The sequence below is a fragment of the Nicrophorus vespilloides genome, unplaced genomic scaffold (genome assembly GCF_001412225.1).
Source record: "Nicrophorus vespilloides isolate i.1.1-1 unplaced genomic scaffold, Nicve_v1.0, whole genome shotgun sequence".
Classification (NCBI taxonomy): Eukaryota; Metazoa; Arthropoda; class Insecta; order Coleoptera; family Silphidae; genus Nicrophorus; species Nicrophorus vespilloides.
Window position 1 is genome coordinate 137,462 of NW_017099976.1, and position 27,880 is coordinate 165,341.

Genomic DNA, 27,880 nt, shown 5'->3' on the forward strand with positions numbered 1-27,880 from the left:
AATTGTAGATAAATAATTAATAAAACATTCATTTTATTTGTTGTACTTACAATATAATAAATCTATGGCAGTTTATTACATTTTGGTATAAAAGTTGTATGCAAAATCATGTTTCATCTGTCGCTTCTTTTCCACGTATTAATAATATGTATATTCATATAAAACTCAAACGAAAAATATTAATTTATTAAATATATATATATAATGTAATTTGGAACAAAAAAGAAAACATACAAGTTTAATATATTAATTTAAAATACAAAAAAAAATCTTCTTGACCAGATATACACTTGAGTGTTGAATGAAAATTTAAAATATGTATATATATATATTTTGATAATGATATTCTTTCATACAAGATAACAAATGATAATTTCGCATATAATATATATTTATATATAGAATATAAAATTCAGTACAAATTTTGTAAGTTGATGTTTGTTTGTTTTTTTTTTGTTTGTTTAATGATATTACAATAAAACTTAAAGAGTTTCTTCGCGTTTGTACATATTCGTAATTGAGTTAAGCAAAATTACATAGTAGAAATATGCCATTATTATTTATAATATATACATCGCACTACACTTGGAGGCTGCATTTATACAATTTACAATTATACACTTATTGGTTATTTGTTAGGATACGATTCGCTCTTTTATATACTTTTTTTTTGTTTGTTCATATATTTACAAATTAATTATCATTTTGATTTGATTTCCGAGTGTAATTTGCAATTCGCGCAAAATTGCAAAAACACTGATGCTCAACGCTATAGAGTCGTTTTAACGGAAAACCTTCAGATTTACGCGATGAAAAGTAAATTTGTAGCTGTTAACTGTTGGATTTAGATAATGGAAGGTTTTCCTCCTTCGTTTGCTCTGCTAATCTCGAGTTTAAAATTAACTGGCAGTGAACTTACTTGCTAAGAAATCGAGAAATAAAACTCATACGTTTTTTAATTTAATAAAAACAATGAATGCTGCTGCACCTGCAGGATGAGGCGGTCGTTCGAGATTGAGAGAAATTTCGTGGGTTAGTTCATGGTTAATTTACACGGGACAGTTAAACAATAAGACCGAAGAGGCGAAATAAATAAGATAAATTAAATACGATCACAAATATCAGCACGCTGTTGGATGGGTGTCTTAGGAGACGCTTTCTGTTCCTAAGTTGCTGTTGTGCGTGAGATTGGATTCTAGGCTGTTGCAATCTGAATCGTTCGAATGGGGGCTCGAGTAGTTGGCCGCTTCTTGCAGACGCATCAGCATGTTCAGCAGAGGATCTCCATCCGATTCGGCCTGAGTTGCTTGTCCTGTCTCCAAGCCTACGTCTTTAGCGGGGATGCTTGTTAGGCCTTGGGGTGGCGCTCCTGGCCATGGGTAGGTGTCCAGGATAAATTGGCAGGGATCCGTCCAGGCTGCTCTTCGACCGTACAGTTGCAGTTCTTCGCGCGCTGCTTCCCTCAAGTATGGAGCCAAAGAGTAGTTCCACACGTCCGCGAACCAAGCTCTAGCCGCGTCCAACTCCAAAGGACAACCTGGAAAGAATAGTAATCCAAAATTAGTACACTATAGTAATAACTTAAGTTTTACGGAGATGAATACCAGAATACCGAATAATAATAAAAAAAATAGATTAAAATTTAACTATATCAAGAAACTAATTGTGATCTCATATTGTTGAAAAAATAATGGTTGTCGAATATTCTAATAGAATAATTGCTATTACTATTTGTATTATTATTGTAATTCTAACACAATGTATGTTTCATCGGAATTCGAAGGGGCACATTCTATAGAAAGGACGAAGAAAGGAATTGTTATAATCAGGCATAAGAAGCATTCATTTGTGTTTGCAGGTCAGAAGTTGAAATAACTTTCCAGGGTACAAAAACAAACTCGAAAGCCGAACCCACCAAACTATATTTTGTGGTGGTCACTCGACTAGAATGTTTAAAAAGTACCATAATTATAATATTTTTTCTTGAATTTTGAACATGAATGATAAAATAATAACACGAACATATTGAAAGTGATATTATTTCTTGAAATAAAAAACGGACAGACAGACTGTTTTTTCTTCTTTGAAAATGTATTAATGTGTATAACACTTACTTAAAAATAGCCTGGGTCCAATAGCAACATCCCCGGAACTGTGAGTTTCCAGGAAGGCATTTAGATGCTGCCAGACTCTGGGAAGCCATCCTAAAATTGCGGCCAGCTCGGGTTGCGGTCCTTGCTCAAGCTCCAAAGTTGCTAATCTCCTTCTCAACACTCTGCCCAACAAACCTCGGGCAGGTTCCATGTGTGGAGTGACCAGCACCCATCTGAAACCGTGCTGCAGTTGCAAACTGGTTGCAGAACACGTGGATTGAGCCATAGTACCTAAGCATCAGAAATAATACGTTAATAAACTGTTTGAGCAACATGATGATGTTTGTGCTTTACCTAGTAGACATGGTAGATTCCTCGGTAGAGATCCTAAAGCATCCGCCAAAGGACCAGCTTTGTGCAGGTTATCTAACACTACGACGCAGGGTAAGACGCTGTTATCACCAGCTGCGGCTTGTTCACTAAGATGCGCTAAATACTGTCTCAACTCCTTTCCGGATTTGTTGTCCACGTTGAAGGTGGCTACAGCCTCAGCGGGATCTCTGCCCAAGCTCTGCGCATGGAATTCGGCCAATCGTGTAGCCAAATGGCTCTTCCCCGTTCCCGGTGCTCCGCAAAGAACTAATCTCCGATGTTCTGATAAAAGTGAAACGAGACGTTGCGCGACACCCTTAGGTATCAGGGCTTCAAATGCGAGGGCCGCCACTGGCTGTAACACTATATGCAGAGTATTCACATGTCCTACGACGTAGCCCACGGGTAGCAGATCAGGAGGATGCGATTCGCTAGCCCTTTCAGCGTCTCCCAACTTGTACATAGCCACGGAATCGCTTCCCAGACCCAAACCACCTCCCGGATCCAATCTCGCCACGTGCTGCTTGAAAGCTCTTCGCACTGCATTATCAAGCTGACCCCAGGAGGTGGCGGCGCCGACGCTAGTATATGCAATTGCAATCTCCGTTGTGGCATTCACACCGTCTCCGTCGTTTTCGTAATGCTCTTCGTAGTACTTCCTATAGCCTTGCGGTTGTCCCAGGTACACTGAGATGGTGATGCGCTTGCCGTCAGGCTCCGCTTCCTGCATGGGCTCTTCGGTGGGAATCAAATCGTTCAGAGGATCCATACTGTTGCTATTCGTAATGGTCTCTTGGACAGCCGGTTGCGGTGCTTGAGCCCCATTAGAAGGCGTCGGTCCACCGGTGACCATCCGTTGAAGCCGTTCATTGTTCTGCTTCAAGCTCAACATCTCGCTCTGCAAATAAAAGACGCACTTTAATAACAGCCATCGCAGTTCGGGAAGTGAATAATGAAGGAAGCAGTAAACGCAGGTGGTCACATTTGCAAGAACAAAAAGGAAACGCTGGATCAATGTGTAACAATAAAAAATGTACACAATATGAAATAACGGAATAGAGACTTCTACTAGAGAAATATCGGCCATTCCTTAAGAATTTTGCTACAAATCAGATAAATCTATTTTTTTACTATTAAATATATTATTTGCAATGCTTAAAATGATCAACAGTTTCTATGACTATTTAATTCTTTAAGAAATATTATTATTATTTCGTAAGTACTTGGATTTATATCCAAATTTTACTTGGTAAATGTCGCGTAGCGAGTAGCCTGTTTTTGAGTAGCATGTGCTGTTTGTATTAGGCGATGATGCTTACCCTCATTTTCATGACTGTATCCTTGAGACTCTCCAATTGATGGGCGGAACTGAGCGCCTCCAGCCGGATGTCCGTCAGGACGAGATCCTTCTCGCGCAGCTGCTTCTGGAGTTCGACCACCTCGAGGCCGCTGTCCGTGGGCGCCGGGGGCGGCGGACTCGGCTGCTGGCGATCGCCGCCGTCCGCGACGCCCTCATTTTGGCACTGCACTTTCGTCACTTTGGCGTTACGCGAGAAGGCTTTCGTGAAAGAACTGCGCAACTGCAATTTAAATAGGTTATTCGATCCTGGCTGCCGATGATCATTCAAAGAACGAACCCATCCTTTCTTCTTCTTCTTGTCCTGCTTGTCCAAGCTGCAGGCAGAAGACAAGCTGGACACGCTGTCGGAGGAGGGCTGCCTGGCCAAGCCGCTTCCGATTCCTGCTTGTATACTCTGCGCCCGCAGCGCCTCCACCGCCTGCCTTAACTCCGACAATTCCGAGTCCTGCAAAGAAGTTCATCGTTAAAACTAATGATCCAACAGAGAGAACTCTCGTTCTTCATCTGGTGCTCTCGCACAAAATTATAGCTACCTTCTTCTCCGTGGTCGCCGTTAAGTGCTGAAGCCTCTGGGTCATAGAAGACAGGCTCTGCTCGAAGGCGGAAACGACGTGCGCCTGAAACAAGAGGAAAGAAATATATCATTTAGCATGTGCATCAATTTGATGGTAATTCGAAGTGGATTTGTTTTATGATGAGGGCAGTGACAGGCAATCAATTAAAAGTGAATTAGGATCGCTTCTGGATGCAAGAAGGAGGAGACTGCAGCCAAAACAAATGATGCACGTCGGGGGAGTGCGTGGGCTCAACAAGATAATGCGGCCCGCAACGTTGACCTTTTAGAATCGATGTAAATTTGTACCAATTAAGCTCCGGCAGATCCAGCTTAAGTGTCTTCAACTGCCTTTTTAAGTGGTCGTACTATATTTGACTACAGAAACGGGAACGAAATACGATTAGAACAACCACTCGGTGCATCCTTATAATTTACCATCATGTAAAAACATTGCTTTAACACATCCAAACTAATCTTCAAATAGGTGGAACTAGTTCCGAGTATTGTCAATTGTTAATTTCCCGTTGCGCAAAACATAAAGAAGGGATAATGAAATAGCTGATAAACTGATTAAGTACGAATCTTTTGTAATAGAGCAATAAACCTGACACCCACAACTTTATTCCCCAAATGTGTCATGCTAAGATTACCTATTTAAAAAATCATATTAAAGAATGACAAATTGGCACTAGAGTAGGAAATATTATTTACTGTCAAAGCTGCGGTTATTAAATTAACCGACCATGTGTTGTATTGATCACATTTGTTAATAAATGCACAATACTATCATAGATTATATAACCAAGCTGTTAGTTAAAGACTAGATATCGTAATATGCATTTGGTACATCTATCAGTGCAGTTGCAAAATATGAAAACCTTTGTGTTAAACATATTGTGAGTATACTTGCCACTAAGAAATAAATAATACTAACATCGTGCACCAACTGGAATATATCATATATAATTCAGCATTTAAGACATATGAACTATATTTGGATTAAAATTTTAAATACGTGATATTTTCTTTTATATATGATGTATAATGTTCTTCGCGAATGAACACGCATGTATTTGCGAACTAACTGATCCATAACATGCATCAAGTCTAGAGTTTCAAATAGCAACATAATTTGTTCCCAATAACTACTTTTACGTTTCTTAAGTGCATTCGATCCAATGATGAGATTACAATTGAAAATACATATTAGATATTTACTATACTACTATACTCATATTTGAATATTACTTTAACATATTATAAATAAACGTAATACAATTTATTAGACGTATATAATTAATGATTACTTATTGAAACTTAAGAATTTGGTCCATTAACATAAACAATAATTTGACTGTTATATTTTATGAAAGTTTCTTTAAATCCATTAATTATATTTAAAAGTATCATTTTGTTGATCTTATCATCAGTTACGATTCCTTAAAAGCTACTTCAAACTGCGAATGCGATGCTCAAACATATGGCGTTATTCCTTCCAGCACTAATCTTTAATGTCATCGGGTTTCCTCAACGTAAAGTTAATAAACCGCCAAATAGGATGTAATGTGCAGCACGCCTACAACGGCGGCCCCGTAACTCGACTCTAAGACATACGGTTTGGATTACCAACAATATTTCCACCAGATTGTGGAGTTCGCGATGTAAGCCCATTCACATCCAGCAACCGTAAATCTCCAGAATTCTATTTCCAAAGACAACAACAACAACAAAAAAACGAAGCACGTGCGCGTTGCATCATCGCCGATTAGATGGAATGCAATATCATTGAAGCGCAAATCTCGATACGCACTTTGAGAAGGTGCATCGACAAAAACGAAGATGTAAACTTGCCGCGTAATAGCGAATCTATTAAAAACGAGACATTGAAATTATGTAGAGTTTTAAATATTGCATAGTTATCGAGGTAATGTTTGTTTTTTCCTCGTGCATTGCATAAGACTATCCATTTCCAGATCGTCTGCGTCACATTTCGATCCCGAATCCATTCGAGCACGATTATTCAATTACGAAAATGAAATATTAATATTTATAAATCATTCGGATAGCATTGAAATATCGTGTTACTTGTTTCAATGTCGGATAATAAATTTACGTAACATTTTTTTCCCTGATCATTTCAAACAGTTATTTAAATATATTATATTTATCTTTCATAATTAATATAATTAGAAATTGATACATAAAAGAAATCTTAATAAAATTTTGAAATAAATCGCTTTTTTAACAAAATCTTTAGCATGAATTGGCGGAAAGACTTAGGTCTTTTTATTCATCTATTCAAGTTAAATTTATGATTTTAAAAAAGTAATAAATTTAAGTTTTCAAATTATTATTCTCTTCAGAAATATTTAACTTGTCGTTTTTCATATTTGATGATTATATTATTTTTATAATAAAACATATAGGTTTGTGGTGAGGTACTAAATATTCATAGGAAATAATTATTAATTCCTATTATTTCGTGTTCAGTAATTTCAGAATAATAAATATATGCTAATATACAATTAAAATTTCGAATCCTAAAGAGAATAATAAAAAGATTATGCTGATTTTCAAATTATTACTTTTTCTTTTACAAATGCACTAAAGTTACACAAAATAAAAAATGTATTTATTTTTGTCATGAGTACGAATGGTTTTGTATTAATTCGAGAAGTTAATATAATTTTGAAAATAGTTTCATGAAAAGAAGTTTAAAAGTAGTACTTAAATTAAAATTTAAGACAATTAGAGTGCTTTTTATAAAATTCTTTTCCCTTAAGAAATGTCAAATATTTCCGACAACGAAGATTCAAAAGAATCCCGCTGATTAGAGAAGATTCCCATCGAAGATATCCGAGAGTACGTGTTTCACTTTTTTTTATATCAATTACTCCGTGCCTTCGTGTCGTTTATTTTTATTCCGGTGTCCTCTCCAGTCTATTCACGTTTAATTAATTTGAAAAGATGAAAAAAGAGGACCTATTAGTTTCTACCCGTATATACCGTGCGCCGCGACACTTCTGGATTGCGCAACGTCCAGTTTCCATTGAAACGTTGAAATTGTGTCAGAGCATGTGGAAAATAAAGATGAAATTAATTACGATCAAATTACGAGGAGCTGTCGAACCGTTAGCCGAAGAGCGAGCTTCCAAATGCAGGAAGTGGATGGACATCATTACCGTCGGCAATACGATACGTGAAGGTCACAAGGTTGCGACGTTTCTGCACAAAATTTTTGGTTGGTGATGCATATGGGAATGGCACGTGTAATAAAAGCGGTCCAACGACGTCGGATGGTGGAGAGTTTCGCGCAGATTTATTGCCTCATTAGTGAGGAGAGTATTGAATGGAAATCGTCGATCGGATATTAATCGATGCGTGGGACGAAGTCCGTGGAAAATCGGAACCTTGCCTATAAAACCATTTTAATAATGGAACAATTCACAGGAAATCCATTTCGCCCAGCTCGATGGGCTAGGAGTCACGACTTCGATTCTTACGGCGATCTCCTCCCCAAAGAGACACTCGCGCTGAATCCTAATAGAAACGCTCCGATGTTCCAAATAACGATTTAATTACGGGTTACCAAATCGAACGGCAACGACAGAGTCGAAGAAGAAAGAAATTAGATGAACGCGGAATAATTTATGAATCCCACGAGATTCGTTTTGGTGTCACGTTTACCATTCGCAGATAAACATCTCTTGTGCAGCAGAAACAACAACAACAACAACATCAACATCGAAAGCAACAACAATAATAGAAAAGGCGACAAAAGGAATATGAGATCTTTGCACTAGAACATCATGAGGATTTCACTTTTCCTCATCGATTAGTGGCTTTGTGACAAACCCGGATTGTTTGCACACATCATTTGCAAGTTAACCTGTAGTATTATCTGCAAACGGTAAAATGATATTTTCATGATATATCGCTAAATTTTGAACAATAGGAAAGATTTAAAGCCCGTAAGTTTGTCAATTTAATGACAATTCATTACTTATTTTTTGCATTTACATTACTTTCTGTAAAATAACTAAATGCAAAGAAATTTAAGTTTGCTACTTTTAAAACTTAGTTTCTTAAAGAATCAACGACTCAAATCAGAATGACTTTGGTTAAAATATACATATTTTATAATACAAATCTTGAAATATAATAATTTACTTTAAATACAATTTACGAATTTTGATAAGTAATAAGTTATCATCATCATAATAAAAAAATAATATAAAAGAGACTCTTACAAATTCCCAAAGTAGGCGAATACTGCACTTTTTGAAAATTAAATAAAAAAGAGATTGGATTTGTCCCAATAAAAATATTTATATATGTATATTTTTTATATATGTCATGAATTATTAGAAATAAATTAGACTAATTGATATTTAACAAAAATGTTGCAATCTTAATACGTTCCAAGAATTTGGATACTTTATTTTTTATTCATTGGTTGAATATTAAAATGATTATGAATGAAATTAGAATTTTCGAATCGTAGTGTATATTTTTTTTTCATATCAAAAATTACCATAATTCACAGATTAAATTATACATGTAAATTGAATTTTAAACAGTATTGTTGAAAAAAAAATTGTCCTTCGTTTAATGTAAAACCACATTCCATGGGCGAATCAATTTTACTATTTTCCAATATTCTTAAATACTAAATAATTCGACGATCAAAACAGTTGTTGCAAACATTGATTCAAATATACTTTCGTATTTCAAAACAATAATTGATTATAGTGTGTAAAATTAACAATCGATGTTGTATAATAATATTAATTATAGTGTACGATGGTTTAGATTATATGATGTGCCCTTTGTTAGATAGTAGGTGTTGTGCAATTAGGTAATATTTTGCACCGTATGACCTATCTTAATAAACGTATTTTATTGTAAGAAAAGGTGAAATTATTGCCTATAATCTTGAATGTTCCTTATAATAAGACTTAGAACAATGTTCAAAGTAATCATAATAATATAAAACAATAAATATTAAAACATTTCTTAGATCATAAAGTAATTGAATCTCATCAAATTTTTATACAATAATTTTAAATTAGTAGTTAATAATTACTATTTCCAAAATACGTTAATAAAAAATTTCTGTAGAAATAACTTGAAGTTAATTACTATTTAATTAGAGACATTTATTTGCTTCTTATTTATAAACTGTTTAGATTTAAGTATTATGGTTGGCCAACGCTTAAAAAGAAGTTGCTGATAAAAAAGTATATTACAAAATCTTCTATTTTAGGTGATTATATCATGCAAGAGTTGAGAAAAGACTGCTGCGATGATTGATTATTTAAATTTATGCATCGCATAATGGAATTTCTCTCATATTGAGAGAATAAAGTCCGGCGTATCTTTGAGTATTCGATTAAAATAAATTAAAAAGATAAAAAGGACAAGAAAAAAATAATACAAAATGATTTTTCAAATTCCTTAAACAGTAATAATTCGCATAGAGCGGCTTACAAAAGTGCGGATTCACTAAAGTACGGTATGAAAAATTATTGTGCAAGAAAGTTGATATTTCATGCTTGAGTTTTTCAGTTTTCAAAGTTTCTGAAGGTGTAAAGAAATTTATAATAAACAATGAAATTATCGTAGTTGGAAATAACCATTTTGAGTTTTCGGTTAGTATTTTTTTTACTGAAATGATAGTGAATAGTTTTGAATCTTCAAAAGTAGAGTAGTTTGATTTTTTTTTCATTTTTGATAAATCTTTCAATGTAAAAGTTATTCCATCTGTGGAATCCTTATGGATGTGTCTTTTTTTCAGATCATCATCAAACTTACACCGAATTGCAATTCTAGAGTAGGACAGGACCGGTATCTGCTCCTCCTCGTGGCCAATTCCCACCACGGTATTGCCGGTTTGTTGGTCCTCAGGATCTCGTTTCCGATCCTAGGATCCTCCGGCACACAGGCCAAAGACGGTGGCCGTGGCGGCGGTCTTGGATGACCGACCCTGGGCCTTCGAATCGTGGCGAAACCATCGTGCACCGTCGAGCAGGGCATCTCTCACCACCGCAGACCCATCGGAAGCAAACGCAGAAACGTATCCACTTGTTGGAAAATAGAACTCTGCTGGTACAAGTGGATTAGAGCCCCACTCGAGACGCGAAACACTTGATCACTTATTTTAGACTCATCCTAAAATACTAATGGTTAAAAGCAGAACGAGGAAGAAGAATTAAAGAAAGATGTAGAATGCGAATTAATTGAAACCCATTTACGTTACGTTGCATCATTTTCATCATTATTCCTGTTTTCGCTTCGACCATGTTTCTTAAATCGAATGCAAACGGTTGCTTAAGTTGGAATTAGGTTTTAATTCCATCCTGTCGTTTCGGTCGTTATCGCCGCCATTCAATCTACCTTTAATTGCGCTCTTTAAGTGCTAAACTCTTAACAACCGCTTCGAACACAACTGAAATCCAAATTGCTCAGTAACAAGTAAATTCAACTTCATTAAGGAAGTGACAAGAATTCGCTTATCGCACTTTAAAAAGACTTTAAAACGAAAAACAACATCTTCATCTTGTTTAAATCTTTGAGAGGCAATGCAACACCTTTTGAACATGCCAAGTGGGACATTATTATATTTTTTTAGGAAATGTCCAGGAAAGACAAAGTATCCTTTTATTTTATTGGTATGTCAAAGGATGAATCTTAACAGTCCATACCATACGATGTTGATTCAGTTGACGTAGTTTGATTCAGTTGCCTAGAAATTTAGGAATTTCTGGCCTCTCAAAGAAAGATTCGAAACATTGTGATTACCTTCACTGTAATTTTCGATCTCTTTTTTTTTAATTATAGTTTGCTCAGTGTATTTATCAAGAATATATATATTTAAAAAAAAAACAAACAAATTGAGAAATGAGGACAGTCTTTTGATACCCATGGCTATTTAATTTAGAAAATCAAACGGTATATCAAAATTTACAGATGACTGACTAACCACTAATCAAGTAGAGTGAAAGATTACTCATGTAGTACACATATCCTCTCTTGCGTTTAAATAGAGCAATCTCATTTGTTTATAGACAACTTACGTATTTTTGTTTTTATTACAAATTCATGCTTGTATTATGTAGTTTTAAATTTTACTGAAATTATACATCATTATTTGAAGTAATTTCACTATTAAATTACAATTTTAATTAATTTATATAGATTTTTGCTATTAGGAAAATTTAATATAAATTTAAATTGATTTTACGATGTGAAAATAGATCATTGCCTCGTAATAGAAAATCCACCTAGTAATTTCCGTTTTCCTTTTATTTTAATTATAGTTTGTTCAGTGCAAGTATTAATTAGAAAGATAAAAACAAGGTATTGGGACATTCTGTTAACACCTAATGGAAATCAGGTTTAGAAAATCAAACTTCATGCATAATTTATAGAAGATTAACCACAAATAGAGTTGATTGAAATATTATTACATGATGTTTATATACTAACTTATGGTAGTTATAATAGTTTTTGTGCTGATAGTTACTTGCTAATATGATTGAATTATTATTCAATGAATCTTGTAAATTAGTTTTACTTGAATGTTAAATTTTATATTGAATACGTAAATAATGATAAACTTTAATTCTTAATTATTATTAATTATTTTTTAGAAAATCGTATATTTATGCATAAAAATGTATGTACTTTTTAATTGAGGAAACGAATTCGTGAGAATTTGGTGAAAGTGTTGACACTTGAGCACTCCAAAAAAATAAATAATTTAAATCACCTTACGTAATGTATAAATTGTGTAAATGATGGATGTATATGTTTCCTTCAACGTATAAATTTACAAAAACGCTCGAAAGCAGATTGTATTAAAGATATATGAAGAAATTGAAACTTGATGAATTGCCAAGTCGAGATAATAGATCAAAAAAACAGAGACAAAATATTAGAGAAATGAATCTTAAAATTACACAGATTTATGAAGATTAACTTTAATTTTTGTAGAAACGATTAAGTAATGTAACGTAATTAAATTTAACTACAAGATGAGAATATCGAAGGTCAGAAATTTAATATGCAAAAGTGGAATTATTGATTATTTCATTGTTATCAATTTCAAGTTACAAACTATTAAGTAAGTTATACAAAAAGAAGTTAAACTTTTTGTAATCAAATTTAACTACAAGATGAGAATACCAAAGGTGAGAAATTTAATATGCGAAAAGTGGAATTATTGATTATTTAATTGATGTAAATTTCAAGTTAGAAACGATTAAGTAAGTTGTATAAAACAAAGTTAAACTTATTGTAATCAAATTTAACTACAAGATGAGAATACTGAAGGTGAGAAATGTAATATGTGAAAAGTGGAATTATTTAGTTGCTATCAATTTCAAGTTAGAAACGAGTTATACAAAACCAAGGTTAAACTTATTGTAATCAAATTTAACTACAAGATGAAAATACCCAAGGTGAGAAATTGAATATGTGAAAAGTAGAATTATTGATTATTTAATTCTTGTCAATTTCAAGTTAGAAACGATTATGTAAGTTGTTCAAAACCAATGTTAAACTTATTGTAATCAAATTTAAATACAAGATGAAAATACCGACGAAGGTGAGAAATGTAATATGCGAAAAGTGGAATTATTGATTATTTAGTTGTTGTTAATATCAAGTTAGAAACGATTAAGTAAGTTGTTCAAAACAAAGTTAAACTTATTGTAATCAAATTTAAATACAAGATGAGAATATCAAAGATGAGAAATTTAATTAGTAGAACGTAGATTGAAATATTTCTCATTTGCGAAGGTTGCGCCGCGCCATTTTCTCGCCATGAAAATCTGCGTCACGAAACGGTTTTCTTTTATTGAGGAAATGGATAATATGGTCTAATTAAAGCATCGTTTCATTTCAATCAGCATTGAGAAACTTGAACGGTATCTCCTACTTTGAGCAAGAACGAGCATTAAGATGATGACTAGCCAATATAAGAACATAATCGAATGCAATATAAATCCGTTAACAAAATTTATCAAGAAGTTATTACATTTTTTTTTTATAAAATAAAGATTGTGAATTTCTTCAATATTATTACTTGATGGTTTTAATTTAAATAGTTTTGGTCTAATAACAAAAAAAAAACTAATAATAAATGTAGTTCAAATAACTAGATTCAATAAATTTCCTGATAAAAAAACTGGTCTAAAAGTTCAACCAAATACTAATATGCACATGAAAAGAAACTAGAATACACAAAATATATGTTAGTAGAAAACGCATTAAAATGAACCGAGAATAATATAATCGTTTTTGATTACTGCAACTGTTGTTTTTTTCCAACAATTGTGCTAAATAATTGTAAAGTTCATTAGAGCCGCAAATGAATTAGAAACGATAATTGCAATTTTAATTATTTCTAAAAAATAAGAGAATAACAATGGATAATAACAATATATTATTTATATTAATTTATTGTATAGCATTTAATAATTAATCAGTAAATCGTCTTCGTTCTACATAAATGTTAAAGTAAATCTTTTAAGGAATTATTTAACTCCTAAAGTTCTAATTTTAATGGATTTAATACGAACAAAGATTTAATTTGAGTAAATATAATTCTAATGAATTAATGGTCATAAATTATATATTAAAAATGAAATTAATTGGAATAAAACGGAATTAAAATATGGCAATAAATTATTTAATTTTTTTTATATTCTAGTTGTTTCCTAATTTGGTTATTTGAAATAATTAATGGGTAATTAAACGTTTATTTAATACCTGACCGGTAATTACCTGTAAATTACAGGTAACAGATCGTATGTAACGTTATTAATGTCAAAAATAAAGGTTAAACCTTATACGCGAATTAAATACAAAACTGATTTATACCGTATTATAATATAACTTAGATTTTCAAAAGAGAAAGTCAATTATTGAATTGATGCAAATAAGGAAGAGAATAATAGGTTTTATAGCATTTTCAAGTGAATTCGAGGAATACGAATACGTTTGCTTTCAATTGGGATCAAACCAATTCACATATATATTTATTGTTATTCGTATAGTTAGTAGCAATGAAATAATTGGAAAGTTAAGAAATTGGAAGTTATAAATTATTATAAAAAATGATCTATATTATTTTATTTAATTGTTGCAAACATTTAATATTGAAATTATTGAATACTTCTGAAAGCAAATTAATATAATTAAAAAAATGTTAGGTAAGTGAATAACCTGACTCATATCACGATGTATTAAGTACGTATTTCTATTATCAATTGAGATCTGATGTATAAATGTTTTAAATATAATATACTGTAATTATTTGCAAACTGATAATGTGAAAAGATAAAATCTATTGTACAAATAGTAATAGTTTATCAATGATTTATCGCACTGGATACACGTATAAAATCATTGTTTTACAAGTAGCCCAACAATTTCTAAATTTGTAACTTTGATCGTTTTATCTGATTGTAGGTACTTCGATGAAATACGAATTTAAAAAAATGGACTTTTTGTATCCGTACACACATATTTGGTCATATACTTTTATTTAAAATCTATTTAATCTTTATTATAAATTTATAATTTGTTACTTTCTGATTCTTTCTGATACTTTCTTTCATAATCGTATTTAAAATCAAAGTAAAATTATTTGTCGAATTGCATCAGATCTCCATTTATTTTGCATATAATTAAAGACAAATCGTACAAAACTGGTAATGTTTACAAGAATGTTCTCCAAAAATTTCATCTGCTAAATCAGTAACCAATAAAAACTATACCAAAAACCATTCAGTTGAGCAGAACATAATTTCAGAAAATTTTAATTTTTAGGTGATAGCAACAGAGATGGTGCTTGTAAAATAAATACAAACTATGTACATTAATTAGAAAAATTGAAACTAATGAATATTTGATTATAGTATAAAAAAAGGCGCCGCCACGAAGAAAAAAAATTAAAACTTTTATTTATAAAGAGACCGAACTATTGACCTATTTCGGAAAAACCAGCCTTGATCTGAATTGGAGAAAACGCGCAAGTTCAAATGCAATTGTAATTGAAACATAAAAATATCATGAGAAGAAAACAACAGACATTAACAACAAGTTAAGATTAATGGTGAATTATGGAGGGACTTTCATCATCCATGACTAAATATAATTCAATTCGTGTTAAGCAAGAGGCAAATGTAACTGAAGTTCCTCGTTATCATCTGATAATGTAATTCGCGTTAATCGCGTTTTCTGTTAAGAAGAGCTCGTGATACGAAGACAGAACCCGATGTCGGACGAGCGTGTAATTACGATTAATTAGCGTCCATTATCAGTAATTACTGGATGGATGTTAGACCAATAAAATAATTTGTTGTTTGCATGCGGTACACTAGAATTTATCGGCGAAACTGACGCAAATCCAGTCGAGGAATACGTCATTTGCATAAGCAATTTTATCAAATGTAACATGCGAATTTCAAGTTATTTTGACCAAAACTTGTTTTTTTTCATTATTATTATTATTATTTCAAATTGTATTTTGTTTAGTTTTACAACCTTCGAGGTCGCGCGTTATGTAAGCGACCACTACGCTTTTCACTGTTTATCTGTGCGCTTAACATTGACCAAGTTCAGACGGATTTCTAAATACAAATAAGTTATAGTCGTCCACTTTTGTTGAGAAATTTTGTATTGCAAATAGCCATTGACCACGAGTTTTTTTTTACTTTTAACAGCATCATTAAATCATTTTTTGTGAATGAATATCGTTGATTTTTTAAAAAGTGTCAAATGTCATTTACATTTACCTACCAGATACTACTTGTCATTAAAGTTGTGAAAATACGAGGTAAAGTTGTATCTTCACTTCATTAATATTATCTATGATTTAAGTTGTCAAAATGATATATGTTATCGACGTTGTTAAAAAAATAATAGTCTATAAATTAATATTATCTGTCAACCAAATTGTTAAAATATTAAAAACATCATGTAATCAATACAGTGAAATACAATAAATAAAGTTGTCAAAATAATAACTTTTACGTTTTTCCATTTTCAAAAACTGTCAAACCTTATTAATATTATTTGTCATTTAAGTTGTCAACATATATTATTGTTATCAAAGTTGTCAAAAAAGCATTCTATAAATAAATATTATCTGTCAACCAAGTTGTCAAAATATTAAAAACATCATGTATTTAATACAGTGAAACTTCATTAATATTATCTATCATTTAAGTTGTCAAAATTATATACGTTATCGAAGTTGTCAAAAACAATTCTATAAATAAATATTATCTGTCAACCAAATTGTCAAAATATTAAAAACATCATGTATTCAATACAGTGAAATACAATAAATTAAGTCACAATAATAACCTTTACGTTGTCCCGTTTTCAAAAACTGTCAAACTTTATTAATAATTTCTGTCATTTAAGTAGTCAAAATGATATATGTTATCGATGTTGTCAAAAAAGTATTCTATAAATAAATATTATCTGTCAACCAAATTGTAAAAATACTAAAAACATTATGTATTCAATACAATAAATGAAATTGTCAAAATAATAACCTTTACGTTGTCCCATTTTCAAAAACTGTCAAACTTCATTAATATTATCTGTCATTTAAGTTGTCAAAATGATATATGTTATCAAAGTTGTCAAAAAACATTCTATAAATAAATATATAAATTTGGTTGACAATTGTCAAAATATAAAAATTATTAATTAAATACATATTAATTGCAGATTCTAAAATCAAATTTTGGGTAATTATTATTGAAAAAAACAAAGTTTCCTTTTAGCTCAAATAGACTAATCAATTGGTGTCAGAACTCCATCGTCGTGTCGTAAATCACAGGGCGTGCTTATCGATTACGAGTATTACTCTAGCAAGAGTTAATGGCGAATGGCTATTCCAAGATTAATGCCGAAATAACTACGCGCCATCGATTATGCTAAGAATAAAACCGTGTTTAGAGGCGAATGTTTCCACGACAAATTGGCGTACATATGCACGCTTGGATTTCACCCTCGGCTGCACTTGGCCACAAGTTCAATAACATCGGACAGAGGAATGGAACGAGCGACGACCAACGCTAATGGTAAAAAAAAGAGACGAGTTTTCATTGTCGGAGAACCACCCCAGGATTGGTAAGGGGAACGCAGATAATTAACTGTAATTGCCGATACTAACGAAGAATGTAACAGAAAAATATAATAAATGAGAGATAAATACAGAAACAGTGGGTAATGTTGGGAACAGGTGCAGCGGAAGTCCGAACGCCCCTTTTCATTTGACACGCCACCCCCGATTATTGCGTGCAACAAATGCATTTTTTTATGCTGTGACAGTTAACGACCAAACGAAAATAATGCATTAAGTAATTTTATACCCAGGCAAAATTCACTCACAAAAAAAAATACATTAGCTTTAATAAAAAATACTTATTTCATCGTGTAAATTGGCAATAATCTCAGATTAATTCATCGTAACAATGATTTAAAACACTCCTGTAGTAGACTTTTCTAAATATTATATTACTTTTCTAAATATAAATATTATGTTTTTTTAGTTAGCATATATATTTTGATATCTTTTCCAAGGATTAAAATACAGGTAGCCGTCGTTTTACACCGCAGTTCCGTTCCTACAAATCGAATCGGCGTAAAATGAACCATTATTTACAGTGAGGTAACTATAGGGTTTAGTGTTTAGTGTAAAATCAGCAATTAATAAGCGTTATTTCGCAGCGGCGTTATTGTGAATCGGCGTAAATCGAACCGGCGCAAAACGACGTTTACCTGTACACATGTTTTAATGTAATGGTTACATTTTACTTAGTTGTAAATTATATCAGTTTGTATAATTATAAAATGAAAATATTAAAAAATATAAATTTAGGGCAACCGTAGACTTTGGCAAATAAAAATTGTTAAATAATTTCTATATCATGTTGTGTATCTGTAATACTTGTTTTACTCAAAACAAATATTCTCAAATCATAAAAGAAAAACTTGAATAATATTAAAGCAAAATAAGTCCGTTAAATCCGTTAATCCAAGTTATAATTATAAATAATTAATAAATGTCGCTAAAGATCTGAAGTGGAAATATGATTAAGTATTTGCACAAGTCATTTTTTTTTTAATTTCAAGTTAGTATTATTGCAATATTTCCGACGTATTCCTAGAACGTGTTTAATTGCTTTTCCGGTAATTGCGAGAAGAAGACTTTTGTATTTTTATTTTTCAAATTCCAGACAATTAATTACAGTTTCTCTGCATTTTCCTTTACGTTAATAAGGGACGCACCAAGAAGCTGCAGTTAAAATTTCTCATGTGTAAATTACTGTACGATCTCTTGAAAAAAAAAATGCAAGCGCTTTGCATATTTATTGCAAAAAATAATTTACATTACCTTATTTACATGAAAATATTGAAATTAACTTATTAATCTTTATAAAATCAAATTTATTTACTATGGTATGGTTAAATTATTTATATTTAAACATTTTTTATATACATTGTAGAACATTGATCATTCTCAACTTTGTCGATTTTTAATTCATAATTTCAATTACATTTGCAATATTATTCGTTACATAACATTTTACAATAAAAAATGAAATAATATTAAACTTTCATTGTAATTATACACGAATATCTTCTTGAATTTATTATTCAAACTTAAAAGAGATCACGTTATATGGTCGTATTGATTTTTATATTTATAAGAACAATTGGGATAACGCATAATATCATATGACTAGAATCACGTCGACATAGTCGATCTAATTCAATTATTAGCTCTTTTGATGTGGAAATAAGCTTACTTTTCCTACTTTGCGGATTAATGCTAAACATATATTTTTCTACACGAAACTATTGACTTAGTCTCACATTTTCCACATACAATTGTATTTGCAGCAGTAATCATAAAATAATTTAATTGTCAGGTTGCGTTACGTTACATATAAAGTATGTTTTTTTTATAATATCAAAAAAATATCAGGAATTATGCTGTATTTGTATGTTAAATGTCAAGTTCTTTGAATTTATTGATTACGATAAAATCGATTGAGGTATTCCGGAAATTCTTGCGTTTCAATGGAAACATTCGTCAGTTGGGGTATTCTGGTTTTTTGAACTTATAGCCTAGTATCTGGTCCGTGGAGGAAATTGTTTCAAGTGCCATTTTAATTGGCTTTAATCAGTTCCATATGTCAGCACTAGCTGTGCCAGTCCAGAATGTGAGTGTGTATTTCTCTGTTTATGTGCATACGACTTATCTCTCATCCAGATTAAGATAAGTTGTAAAATAAAGTACGGAATAATTTATTGTCTTCCTCCTCCACCACCGACCTTATTCCAACTCTACACTCTTCCTCGAAACGTCCCAAAAAGATAAACAACTCATATTCACAATATTTATCTTAAACTATTATTAAAATACAGTCAATTCAAAGAAAACGTTATTTAATGAACTTGGATAGATTTTCTGTACAGATTTGGTTTAATCAATCTTAATTCAAAAGCAATTCAATTTATTACAATAATATTTAAAATATTGATCTAATTATAAAAATATTGAATGTGAAAATGAGTGGATAAAGTTTTGTAACAACAAGAAGAAAAAAAATGAGCTCAATGAAAGTAGAAATTGATAATAACCACAGCATTCTATATAGTAGCAAACTAAGATCAATTGAATAATCTTTGCGTTACTAAAATTTTAATGGAAGCTCGAAATACTTCGATTATAAGTCATTTGGGTTGCATGGTTCAATACGTTTTGCAATTATGAATACGAAGAATGTGACGAAATTGAAGTAATAAAAAAAAATTGTATGACTATTAATAAATGTGCACGGAGGAAATTGAATAATGAATCAAAAAGACCGATAACCTCATTATGTCTCTAGTACGAGATGAAGAAAGTTAATGAGTTGTTAAACAAATAACGCCATTTGATATAATTTATGAGACAAATTGTTTGAATTAATTATGAGCAATTGCAGTGCATTAGCAAATAATTAATTTCGATTTTTTAACATGTTATCTCAACTCGCTCTACTTCTATCATAATTTCATTCAGTAATTTACTAGATTTTTATTTAACATTGTTAAGAGCTCATTTGTGAATCAAATCATTAAAAATTAAGTTCGTAATTACATTTTACAAAATAATTTTATCGATCTGCAATGTTTAACAGTCTACATGAAATTGATTCAACTATTCAAGTATAAAGATACAAATTATGTTTTGGATTGAAAATGTTCTTCATAAATTGGTAAAAAATGAAAATTATAAAACCATTGGGTTTTGGAAAACATGAAGGTAAAGTTTTCACTGACATCTGCATAACACATTTCTATTACAACTAAGTAAAATCAATATAAATAAGTAAAATTACTGATCATTTTTTACTTTGAAATATAAAACAATAATGTAGATTTAGATAGTTGTAGATTTAATAGTAAATCAATTGATAATATTTACTTTCCTCATTAGTAAAGAAGAAGTAAAATTTTCGTATTTTAGATCTATCGAATTACACAAAACAATCTTTGTTCCGCATATTTTTAAGCTAATATGTTTGTTTTGCACATATAAGTGTAGACATGAAACAAACAATAAAATCTTCGGATTATTCCTTATAAACAAATGGAAATACTGATCTTACTTTCTGTTATGCAACACTTATTTCTATGTAAATACTATAAAATTATTGATTAATTTAAAAGGAAGATCAATCAAATAAATTAATTAAACACAAAAGTTATTAATTTGTTTCCTATATAATTTATGACTATAAGAAAATGTGAATTATTTAGATTTAGACAAGTAAATCTTAGATTTCGAAGATTTTCTTTATTATTGAAGATTTTCATATATACGAAACTATTCGTGATGATTATTTAAAATCAACAATTAAAAGCGAATAAATTTAATTCGAAGTTTATATCCATATATTAACTAATTTATTTATTCCGTATAAATTCTATAATTATTAAAAAATCGAAGGTTAAACTTCATATATTAGTTTTTGAACATCATCAAGAATTTATTATATAAATTTCATTAAAAAAAATGGAAAGAAAAATAATATTTGAAGCAAGATAACTTAAAAGCAAATAAAATGACTGAGTAATAAATGTTGTGATTACTGTTATAAGAATTTCAATTAAATTCCTTGAGGAATAAATTTTGAGTCAGTTCAAGATAGAGAAAAAAAAAGTGCGTCAACGTTTCCGAATGTATTCAATTTAAATATCCTTAGGTAATGTATTCCATAAATTTCGTATGGTTTACATTGAAGTAATCGAAGGAAGAAGCCTCGACGGTCAACGTAAATGGGTAATCAATTAATCGCAGCTATAAATTTCAATGGTGAGTGTACGTACGAAGTGCGAGAGAAGAAGGAAGTAATCCAAGAAGTAAAATGAGAAATAACATAAACAAAACACAAATGAAAAACACGCGCGTACGAAAACTAGCGGAGCACGAACTATCCCAAACGCTGTCGACGAGTCAACTGAGTCAAGTGCGCTTCTGCCCGACGTTCAAATCACTAGTTATGAACGTCATTATGGTAGGATGATGATGATGATGTGTGTGCGAGCAAGCGTTTGTTTCGGACTCATTACTGACAAACTGTAGTGGCGCGCGCCACCAGAAAGATATCTCCTCGAAGAGTCCAAGAAGTTCTTTAAATGGTATAAAACATATACGACTTCAGATGTGTCGAGAGAAAGAGAACGATAAAAAGAAGGAACGGCCTTCATTAACAGCCGGAAACACCAGCCAACAAGCTGCACGCTACAACATCCATTCATGAATTGAGCGCGCCAAAAGGGCATGATGTGTCGGTGGGATCACAAGTATTTTGGTATTGGATTACATATTGATTTTTAATTGGAATCCATTATTGGTCATCGATGATTATAATACAATGAGGTTTGTCGACTTCCAAAAAAAGATGGGTAGCGATTAAAAGATGAAATTTTAGTGATATAAGGAAGTGGCCACATATATAGAAGCTGGTCGTTGTAAATGGTAAGAAGAAATTATGCCACATTCCAGCGGAAGTATCTCATAGTGCACTGGCACATCGAGCAAAGCAATAGCATCGAATTGTTAGTATTCTGAAGAACTGCAGTCAGCTACAGCCGACACAAACAATTTCAAGTAAAGAAAATCGATTGAAGTAATATAATCTAAAATCAAACAAATAAATTAACTTTAATTTTAAATTGACAACAAAAAAGTTCACTGATAAATTTGCATTTAATTTATCCAACTAAACAAATTAATTTTCTTAAGTAAGTCTAAAATTAATTTAAAACGTTGCAACAATATATTTCAAAGTACTATTTGAAAAACAAACTAAATTTTAATTGAGCAAATACACAAAATTAATTTTTTATACATATTTTTATCTATTTAATTTCTCGATTAGTCCAGAATATTGACGAAACTGATTACTCGTACTACGCTTGTATAACAATAAATAAATAAGTTGTACTTCGTAAGATTTTGTCAATTTTAATGAACTTTGCATTGCATTAAGTTAAATATTCGCCTATAGGACGCAGCTAAAATTTATGAGGTAATTTTTAGATTTTTTTCTATTTCTATTTTAAATCTATTGCTCTAGGTAAAATGTAAGTTTTAATGATTCGAAAAATACAGCAATACTGATGTTACACTTTGATAAGGTTTAAATGATAGAACTGTATTTACTAAGGAAAATAATCATCCAAGAGGGAAGTGTTATTTATAATGTGCCGACCGTAACTACATCCTACATCGGTTTTAATTAAAATCGTAACATTTCATCAATTAAAACCGAAGAGTTGAACCCATTAGGAAGAGGTCTGAGCGGACGAAATTAATTGCGTTTTCAATTGCCAACAGATCGAAATCAGTGTTAATTCATCTCTAATGCATGCGGCGCGGCGCACGTTCACGAATCAAGGACTAATTGTCGTAGCAATTAGGACACGCGGACAGACATTAGGAGGACCGATCATTTATTTACATTGTTCCATTGTCAACTTCTTTCTAAACGGCAATTGTAACTAAATCGGACTCGGCTGCAATGGAATGTTCATCGAAATGTCGGCGTGAATCACGTCGGTGTGTACCACGGGGGTCAAATCTTTGCCCTGTTTTCTGTTAATTTATGTAAATATCCTTTTATTACATAACTTCTCCTACACATTTTTCTTTGTAGTTTAATGATTATTGCTTTAATTTCTACATATTTTTAATATACATAGTCTGCTTATATACATTTGACATTTTAGAGACATTTTTAAAAACTATTTCATTGTTTTTATTCCAATCTCAAAAAATAGAAAGAAATATTTTATTTACTAATATTTCTACTTAAAATATTGTTACAACATTCGGTCCACATTCCAAATATTTAAATAAAGAAAATATTTTTACAGAATATTATAAATATACTTTAAATGTAAGTAAACTTTAAAAGTTTAACTTTGCAAGTTTTTAGTCTTCAGATTGTGATTTTTTTTGGGGTTGCTAACAGTTTACTGCACAAATGGCGGCAAATTCAAATCTTGCGTTAATTTTGGGACAGCCTTTATAAGAATTTTGTAGTTAGAAATTATTTTTGAGATAATTATTTTGTTTATCAAATAAATTATTTATTGATGTGATATAAGTTAAAAGTGACAATATAGATTCAGATATTTATGTATGCATAAAGCGTATAATTATGATCGTAATGGAGATAATAATATTCGAACATCGATAATTCCTGTTTTCAGATTTAAGTATTCTTCTCGCATCATCAACGTGTTCGAATTTTAAAGCGACTCACGCTCAGTGCTAGATTTATAGAGCCATTGTGTAAATCGATATGATAAATGCATGCTTTTAACTATAGACATACAGGTAAAAAAAGTAGATAATCACCAAACTTGGACAATATACAATAAATATGTAACGAAGGAATTAATCCTATTCATATAATGCTTTAAAATAAACTTTGTAATTCTATAATACAAACGATTTCTTTTACAATTGTTCGAATATCATTTATATTAATATTAAATGATTTAAATCACAAACTTTTATAATCTTGATATCATTAATTAGTTTGATTAAATTTAAAATAAGTAATACATTTCGTTAAAAATATTGCTACTTTATTGGACTAATGTAGGACTAATCTCGTTACTGTTGTTGATTAAATATGCGAAAAAAAGTAACTGTTATTCGTACCAGCATTGCTACGTTAAAGAATTTGAAAGAAGAGTAAGTGTGTTACATATTTTGTATATGTTTATAGTCAATTGGTTACCGATTAAATCATTGATTAAATACTTTCTTAGTGTAGTGTAAAATGATCCTAAACGATTATTTCATAATAATATTACATAAAATATATTCATTTAAGCTTTTACTAAGGTATGGCAGTAACAAAATGAAAATAAAAATTATTCATAATTTCTTTCAACACTCATAAAACAATAAACTATATAATTTCATCAGACGTCCCACAGGGTAGTGTCGTGGGTCTCTTTCGAAATAGTAAATATTCCTATAGAAAACAACAAATAAAAGAAATACAGTTATATAATATTTGTTATTGTATGTAGGATATTAATTTAGTAGTAGATTTTATTTATTTGTATTTACATTTCTTTCTTTCTATACAATTTATAGTAGCTGTCAATACTTATTCTTATAAAGGCATCAACTTCTTTAGTTGAATTGTTTTCAATATAAATCTTGTTTTGTCTTTGCAACATCATATACTTTTTTTTACGTCTGGATATTCCATCCATCCATTGTTCGAGTATCTGTTTTTATTTTTAATAAACATACAGTAAGTTGTTTATAGCTTACGTTCTCAATTTCAATAAGTAAGTTTTCTATGATAAAGGAACTGTACAAATGGTTAACAATAAGTAAAAATATTGTTAAATAAATACGAATTAAATCACCGAATAAGAAAATCTGCATATGAACTATAATTAAAGAGTTTATTTCATTTTCAATTCAATGAAACATGAATGTTATTGTAAATCTCATTTGAATATGATCGTCAAATTCAAAGAAAATAATGCATGTGAAGAACGTTTATGGCATCCTACTTTATTTGTAGTTGTGTTATAGAACAAACACAAACAATTCGTTTCTAGGTAACATAAATATTCATAATTAACTAGCAACCCCCTATATTACTATACATTGAGTATTTAAAAAGATTAAGAATTTACAAAATTAACATTGAAATTATTCATATATGTTATTCAATTATTGGTAACTTTGCCAGATGTTAGTCTAATTCTAAATTTAGTTTTTTCTTTAATTTATAAGATAACTGTAGAGAATTAAATTTAACATTATTTAATTATTGAAGTAATTACGTATAAATCATATAAATGCAGACTGTCATAAAAAAAAGCGTTACTCATTTATTGTGTTGTCATTTTCAAAATGTTGAGGTTATGTCCATTTTAAATTGTCAGTCTTATAGTTTGGACTATAAAATTTTATTCATAATTGTGAAAACATTTTTGGACCTCCTAGTAAACCCACAATTCTTTGAATAATTGAAATTTTTAAAGACATGCTTTCTGGTCGATTTACGTAAAAATGTGGTGAACCTAAATGGCCTTCTTGACTGAAAGGGTCCAGATTTAGGGTACTTAAATAGAAAGGTCCTTGAAAACATACCAACTACAATTGAGCAGCCCGTAATCGTCGAGAAATTCAACAAATAACTCAAGAAACGTGACGCCGTCTGTGTCAAGAATATTAGAGACAAAATTTAAATCTTAGTAATGGAAATAGAAAAACACCACAAATTGTGAGATGGAAATAAAGTATTAAAAACTATTTTGAACAATATATTTATTGCATTTGCACAAAATATACCTTACATAATTTGAAATATTTAATAAACTATGGATAAAATAATAAAAAATTATAGTTATTTATTTAAAACTAGTAAAGTTTATTTAATGACTAAAAAAATCACTATGCGATCACTATTGCATAAATCCGTTAAATAAAAGGAATAATAGAAATTTTATATAATGTATCTATCAAAGGAAATATAGAAGTAATGATTAAAATAAGTAAAGAAGTTTCTTTTTCTAATACTTTAAATGAACAGTTCGTCTTAGGTATTCAATCTGCGTTTGTCACGAACGTTGAGGATATAAAAAAACCGATGGTTGAGACTGATCCTGACCTCGGAACAAATGAAGAGATGCAGTACTAATTTGGAAACCACCGAGACCTGGATCTCTTGCGAAATATTTAGTTTAAGAATGTTCGTGCGTTAAGGAAAAAAAAGGAAAATAAGAAAGAACGAATACCAAATACCAACAACAACAAGAAGCAAAGCAGAAGAAAAGCGGACCACGAGAGAAAGATAATTGGTACGCAAAGGAACGCAAGGGAACAACAATCGGTTAACTGTAAACGCGGAAAGTTTTTCTTCTCGTGCCGAGCCGTTTGGGCCGCTCACTAGAATTTCAAGTGAAACCGCGATCTCGGAATATAATATCACATTTTCTAAAACGGTGGTCTAACGAACGCGCGCTTCTCGGATCGCCGTTTTGCAAGAATATTTACACGTTTATCCCAGGAATGGATGAGGATGATGAAGAAAAAGGACCCTACCCACTTCGCTCCAAATGGCGAAGCGGCAACGCCGATGGAAATTGTTTGCGCAACAAGAGTCCGAGAAAACCGTTCCGGATCTCCGGCAGAGAGCAAACAAACCGTCGAGGGAGTACCAAACATACGTGAACGAACAATGCGTCGGCTAAATAAACGCAAACGGCGCACAGAAGGATTTTCCGCAATAAATCAATAAACATCTGTGTTGTGTTTATGGATGGATCGTAAATCATTGCAAAGAAGAAACACCCTCGAACACTTGTGATCTGCTATTTTCGTATGCCTCTGGCCTTTTAGCCAATGCACCACTTCACAAGACTTTCGATAGTTGTCTTAAGAGGGTTCTGTTTATTTGCCTTACATTTTAACCAATTTTCCACATACAGATTTTTTCACAAATATGCATATCCCCATATGGGACAAACGTGATTTCAGCAGAAAACATTAAATAAATAAAATATTGATTTAATTATTATAAAGGCCTTTCTGGAAAAATTTCAATGATCCCATAATTCTGTATAATGTAAACAGTTATATTTACTTTAACAACGCCTCCAAACGTTTCCTTCTTTTAAAGTCATTTATCAAATTACTGCATCTTAATAAGAAGGAAACAATTCAGAAAGGCTTTAGCTTAAAATATAACCAAATATAAAAATGACAATGAACATTTCCAACTCGTAGACGGGAATATCCGACGTAAACATTACAGAAATCCCTTTTGTTACATCTCCTCCACTTATTTGTTCTCTTTTGATCCAAGACAAGTCACTTAATGTCCCAATTTCTCATCATACAATGTGTCCGTTTCGAAGCACCCGACGTCG

General features: G+C 31.1%; 1 protein-coding gene across 1 annotated transcript in view; it reads right to left on the minus strand.

The window, feature by feature from the left end:
- Positions 1 to 432: 432 nt before the first annotated feature.
- The window catches only part of LOC108566461 (protein sickie-like), a 59,323-nt gene continuing 31,875 nt past the window's right edge, over positions 433 to 27,880 (minus strand). Inside the window, exons 9-14 of the mRNA XM_017926349.1 lie at positions 4,359 to 4,442; positions 4,103 to 4,270; positions 3,785 to 4,045; positions 2,448 to 3,363; positions 2,115 to 2,384; positions 433 to 1,537 (exon numbers count right to left, since the gene is read on the minus strand). Of these exons, the coding sequence (XP_017781838.1) occupies positions 1,146 to 1,537; positions 2,115 to 2,384; positions 2,448 to 3,363; positions 3,785 to 4,045; positions 4,103 to 4,270; positions 4,359 to 4,442 (2,091 nt within the window). The 3' untranslated portion in view covers positions 433 to 1,145. The remainder of the gene's footprint in view (positions 1,538 to 2,114; positions 2,385 to 2,447; positions 3,364 to 3,784; positions 4,046 to 4,102; positions 4,271 to 4,358; positions 4,443 to 27,880) is intronic.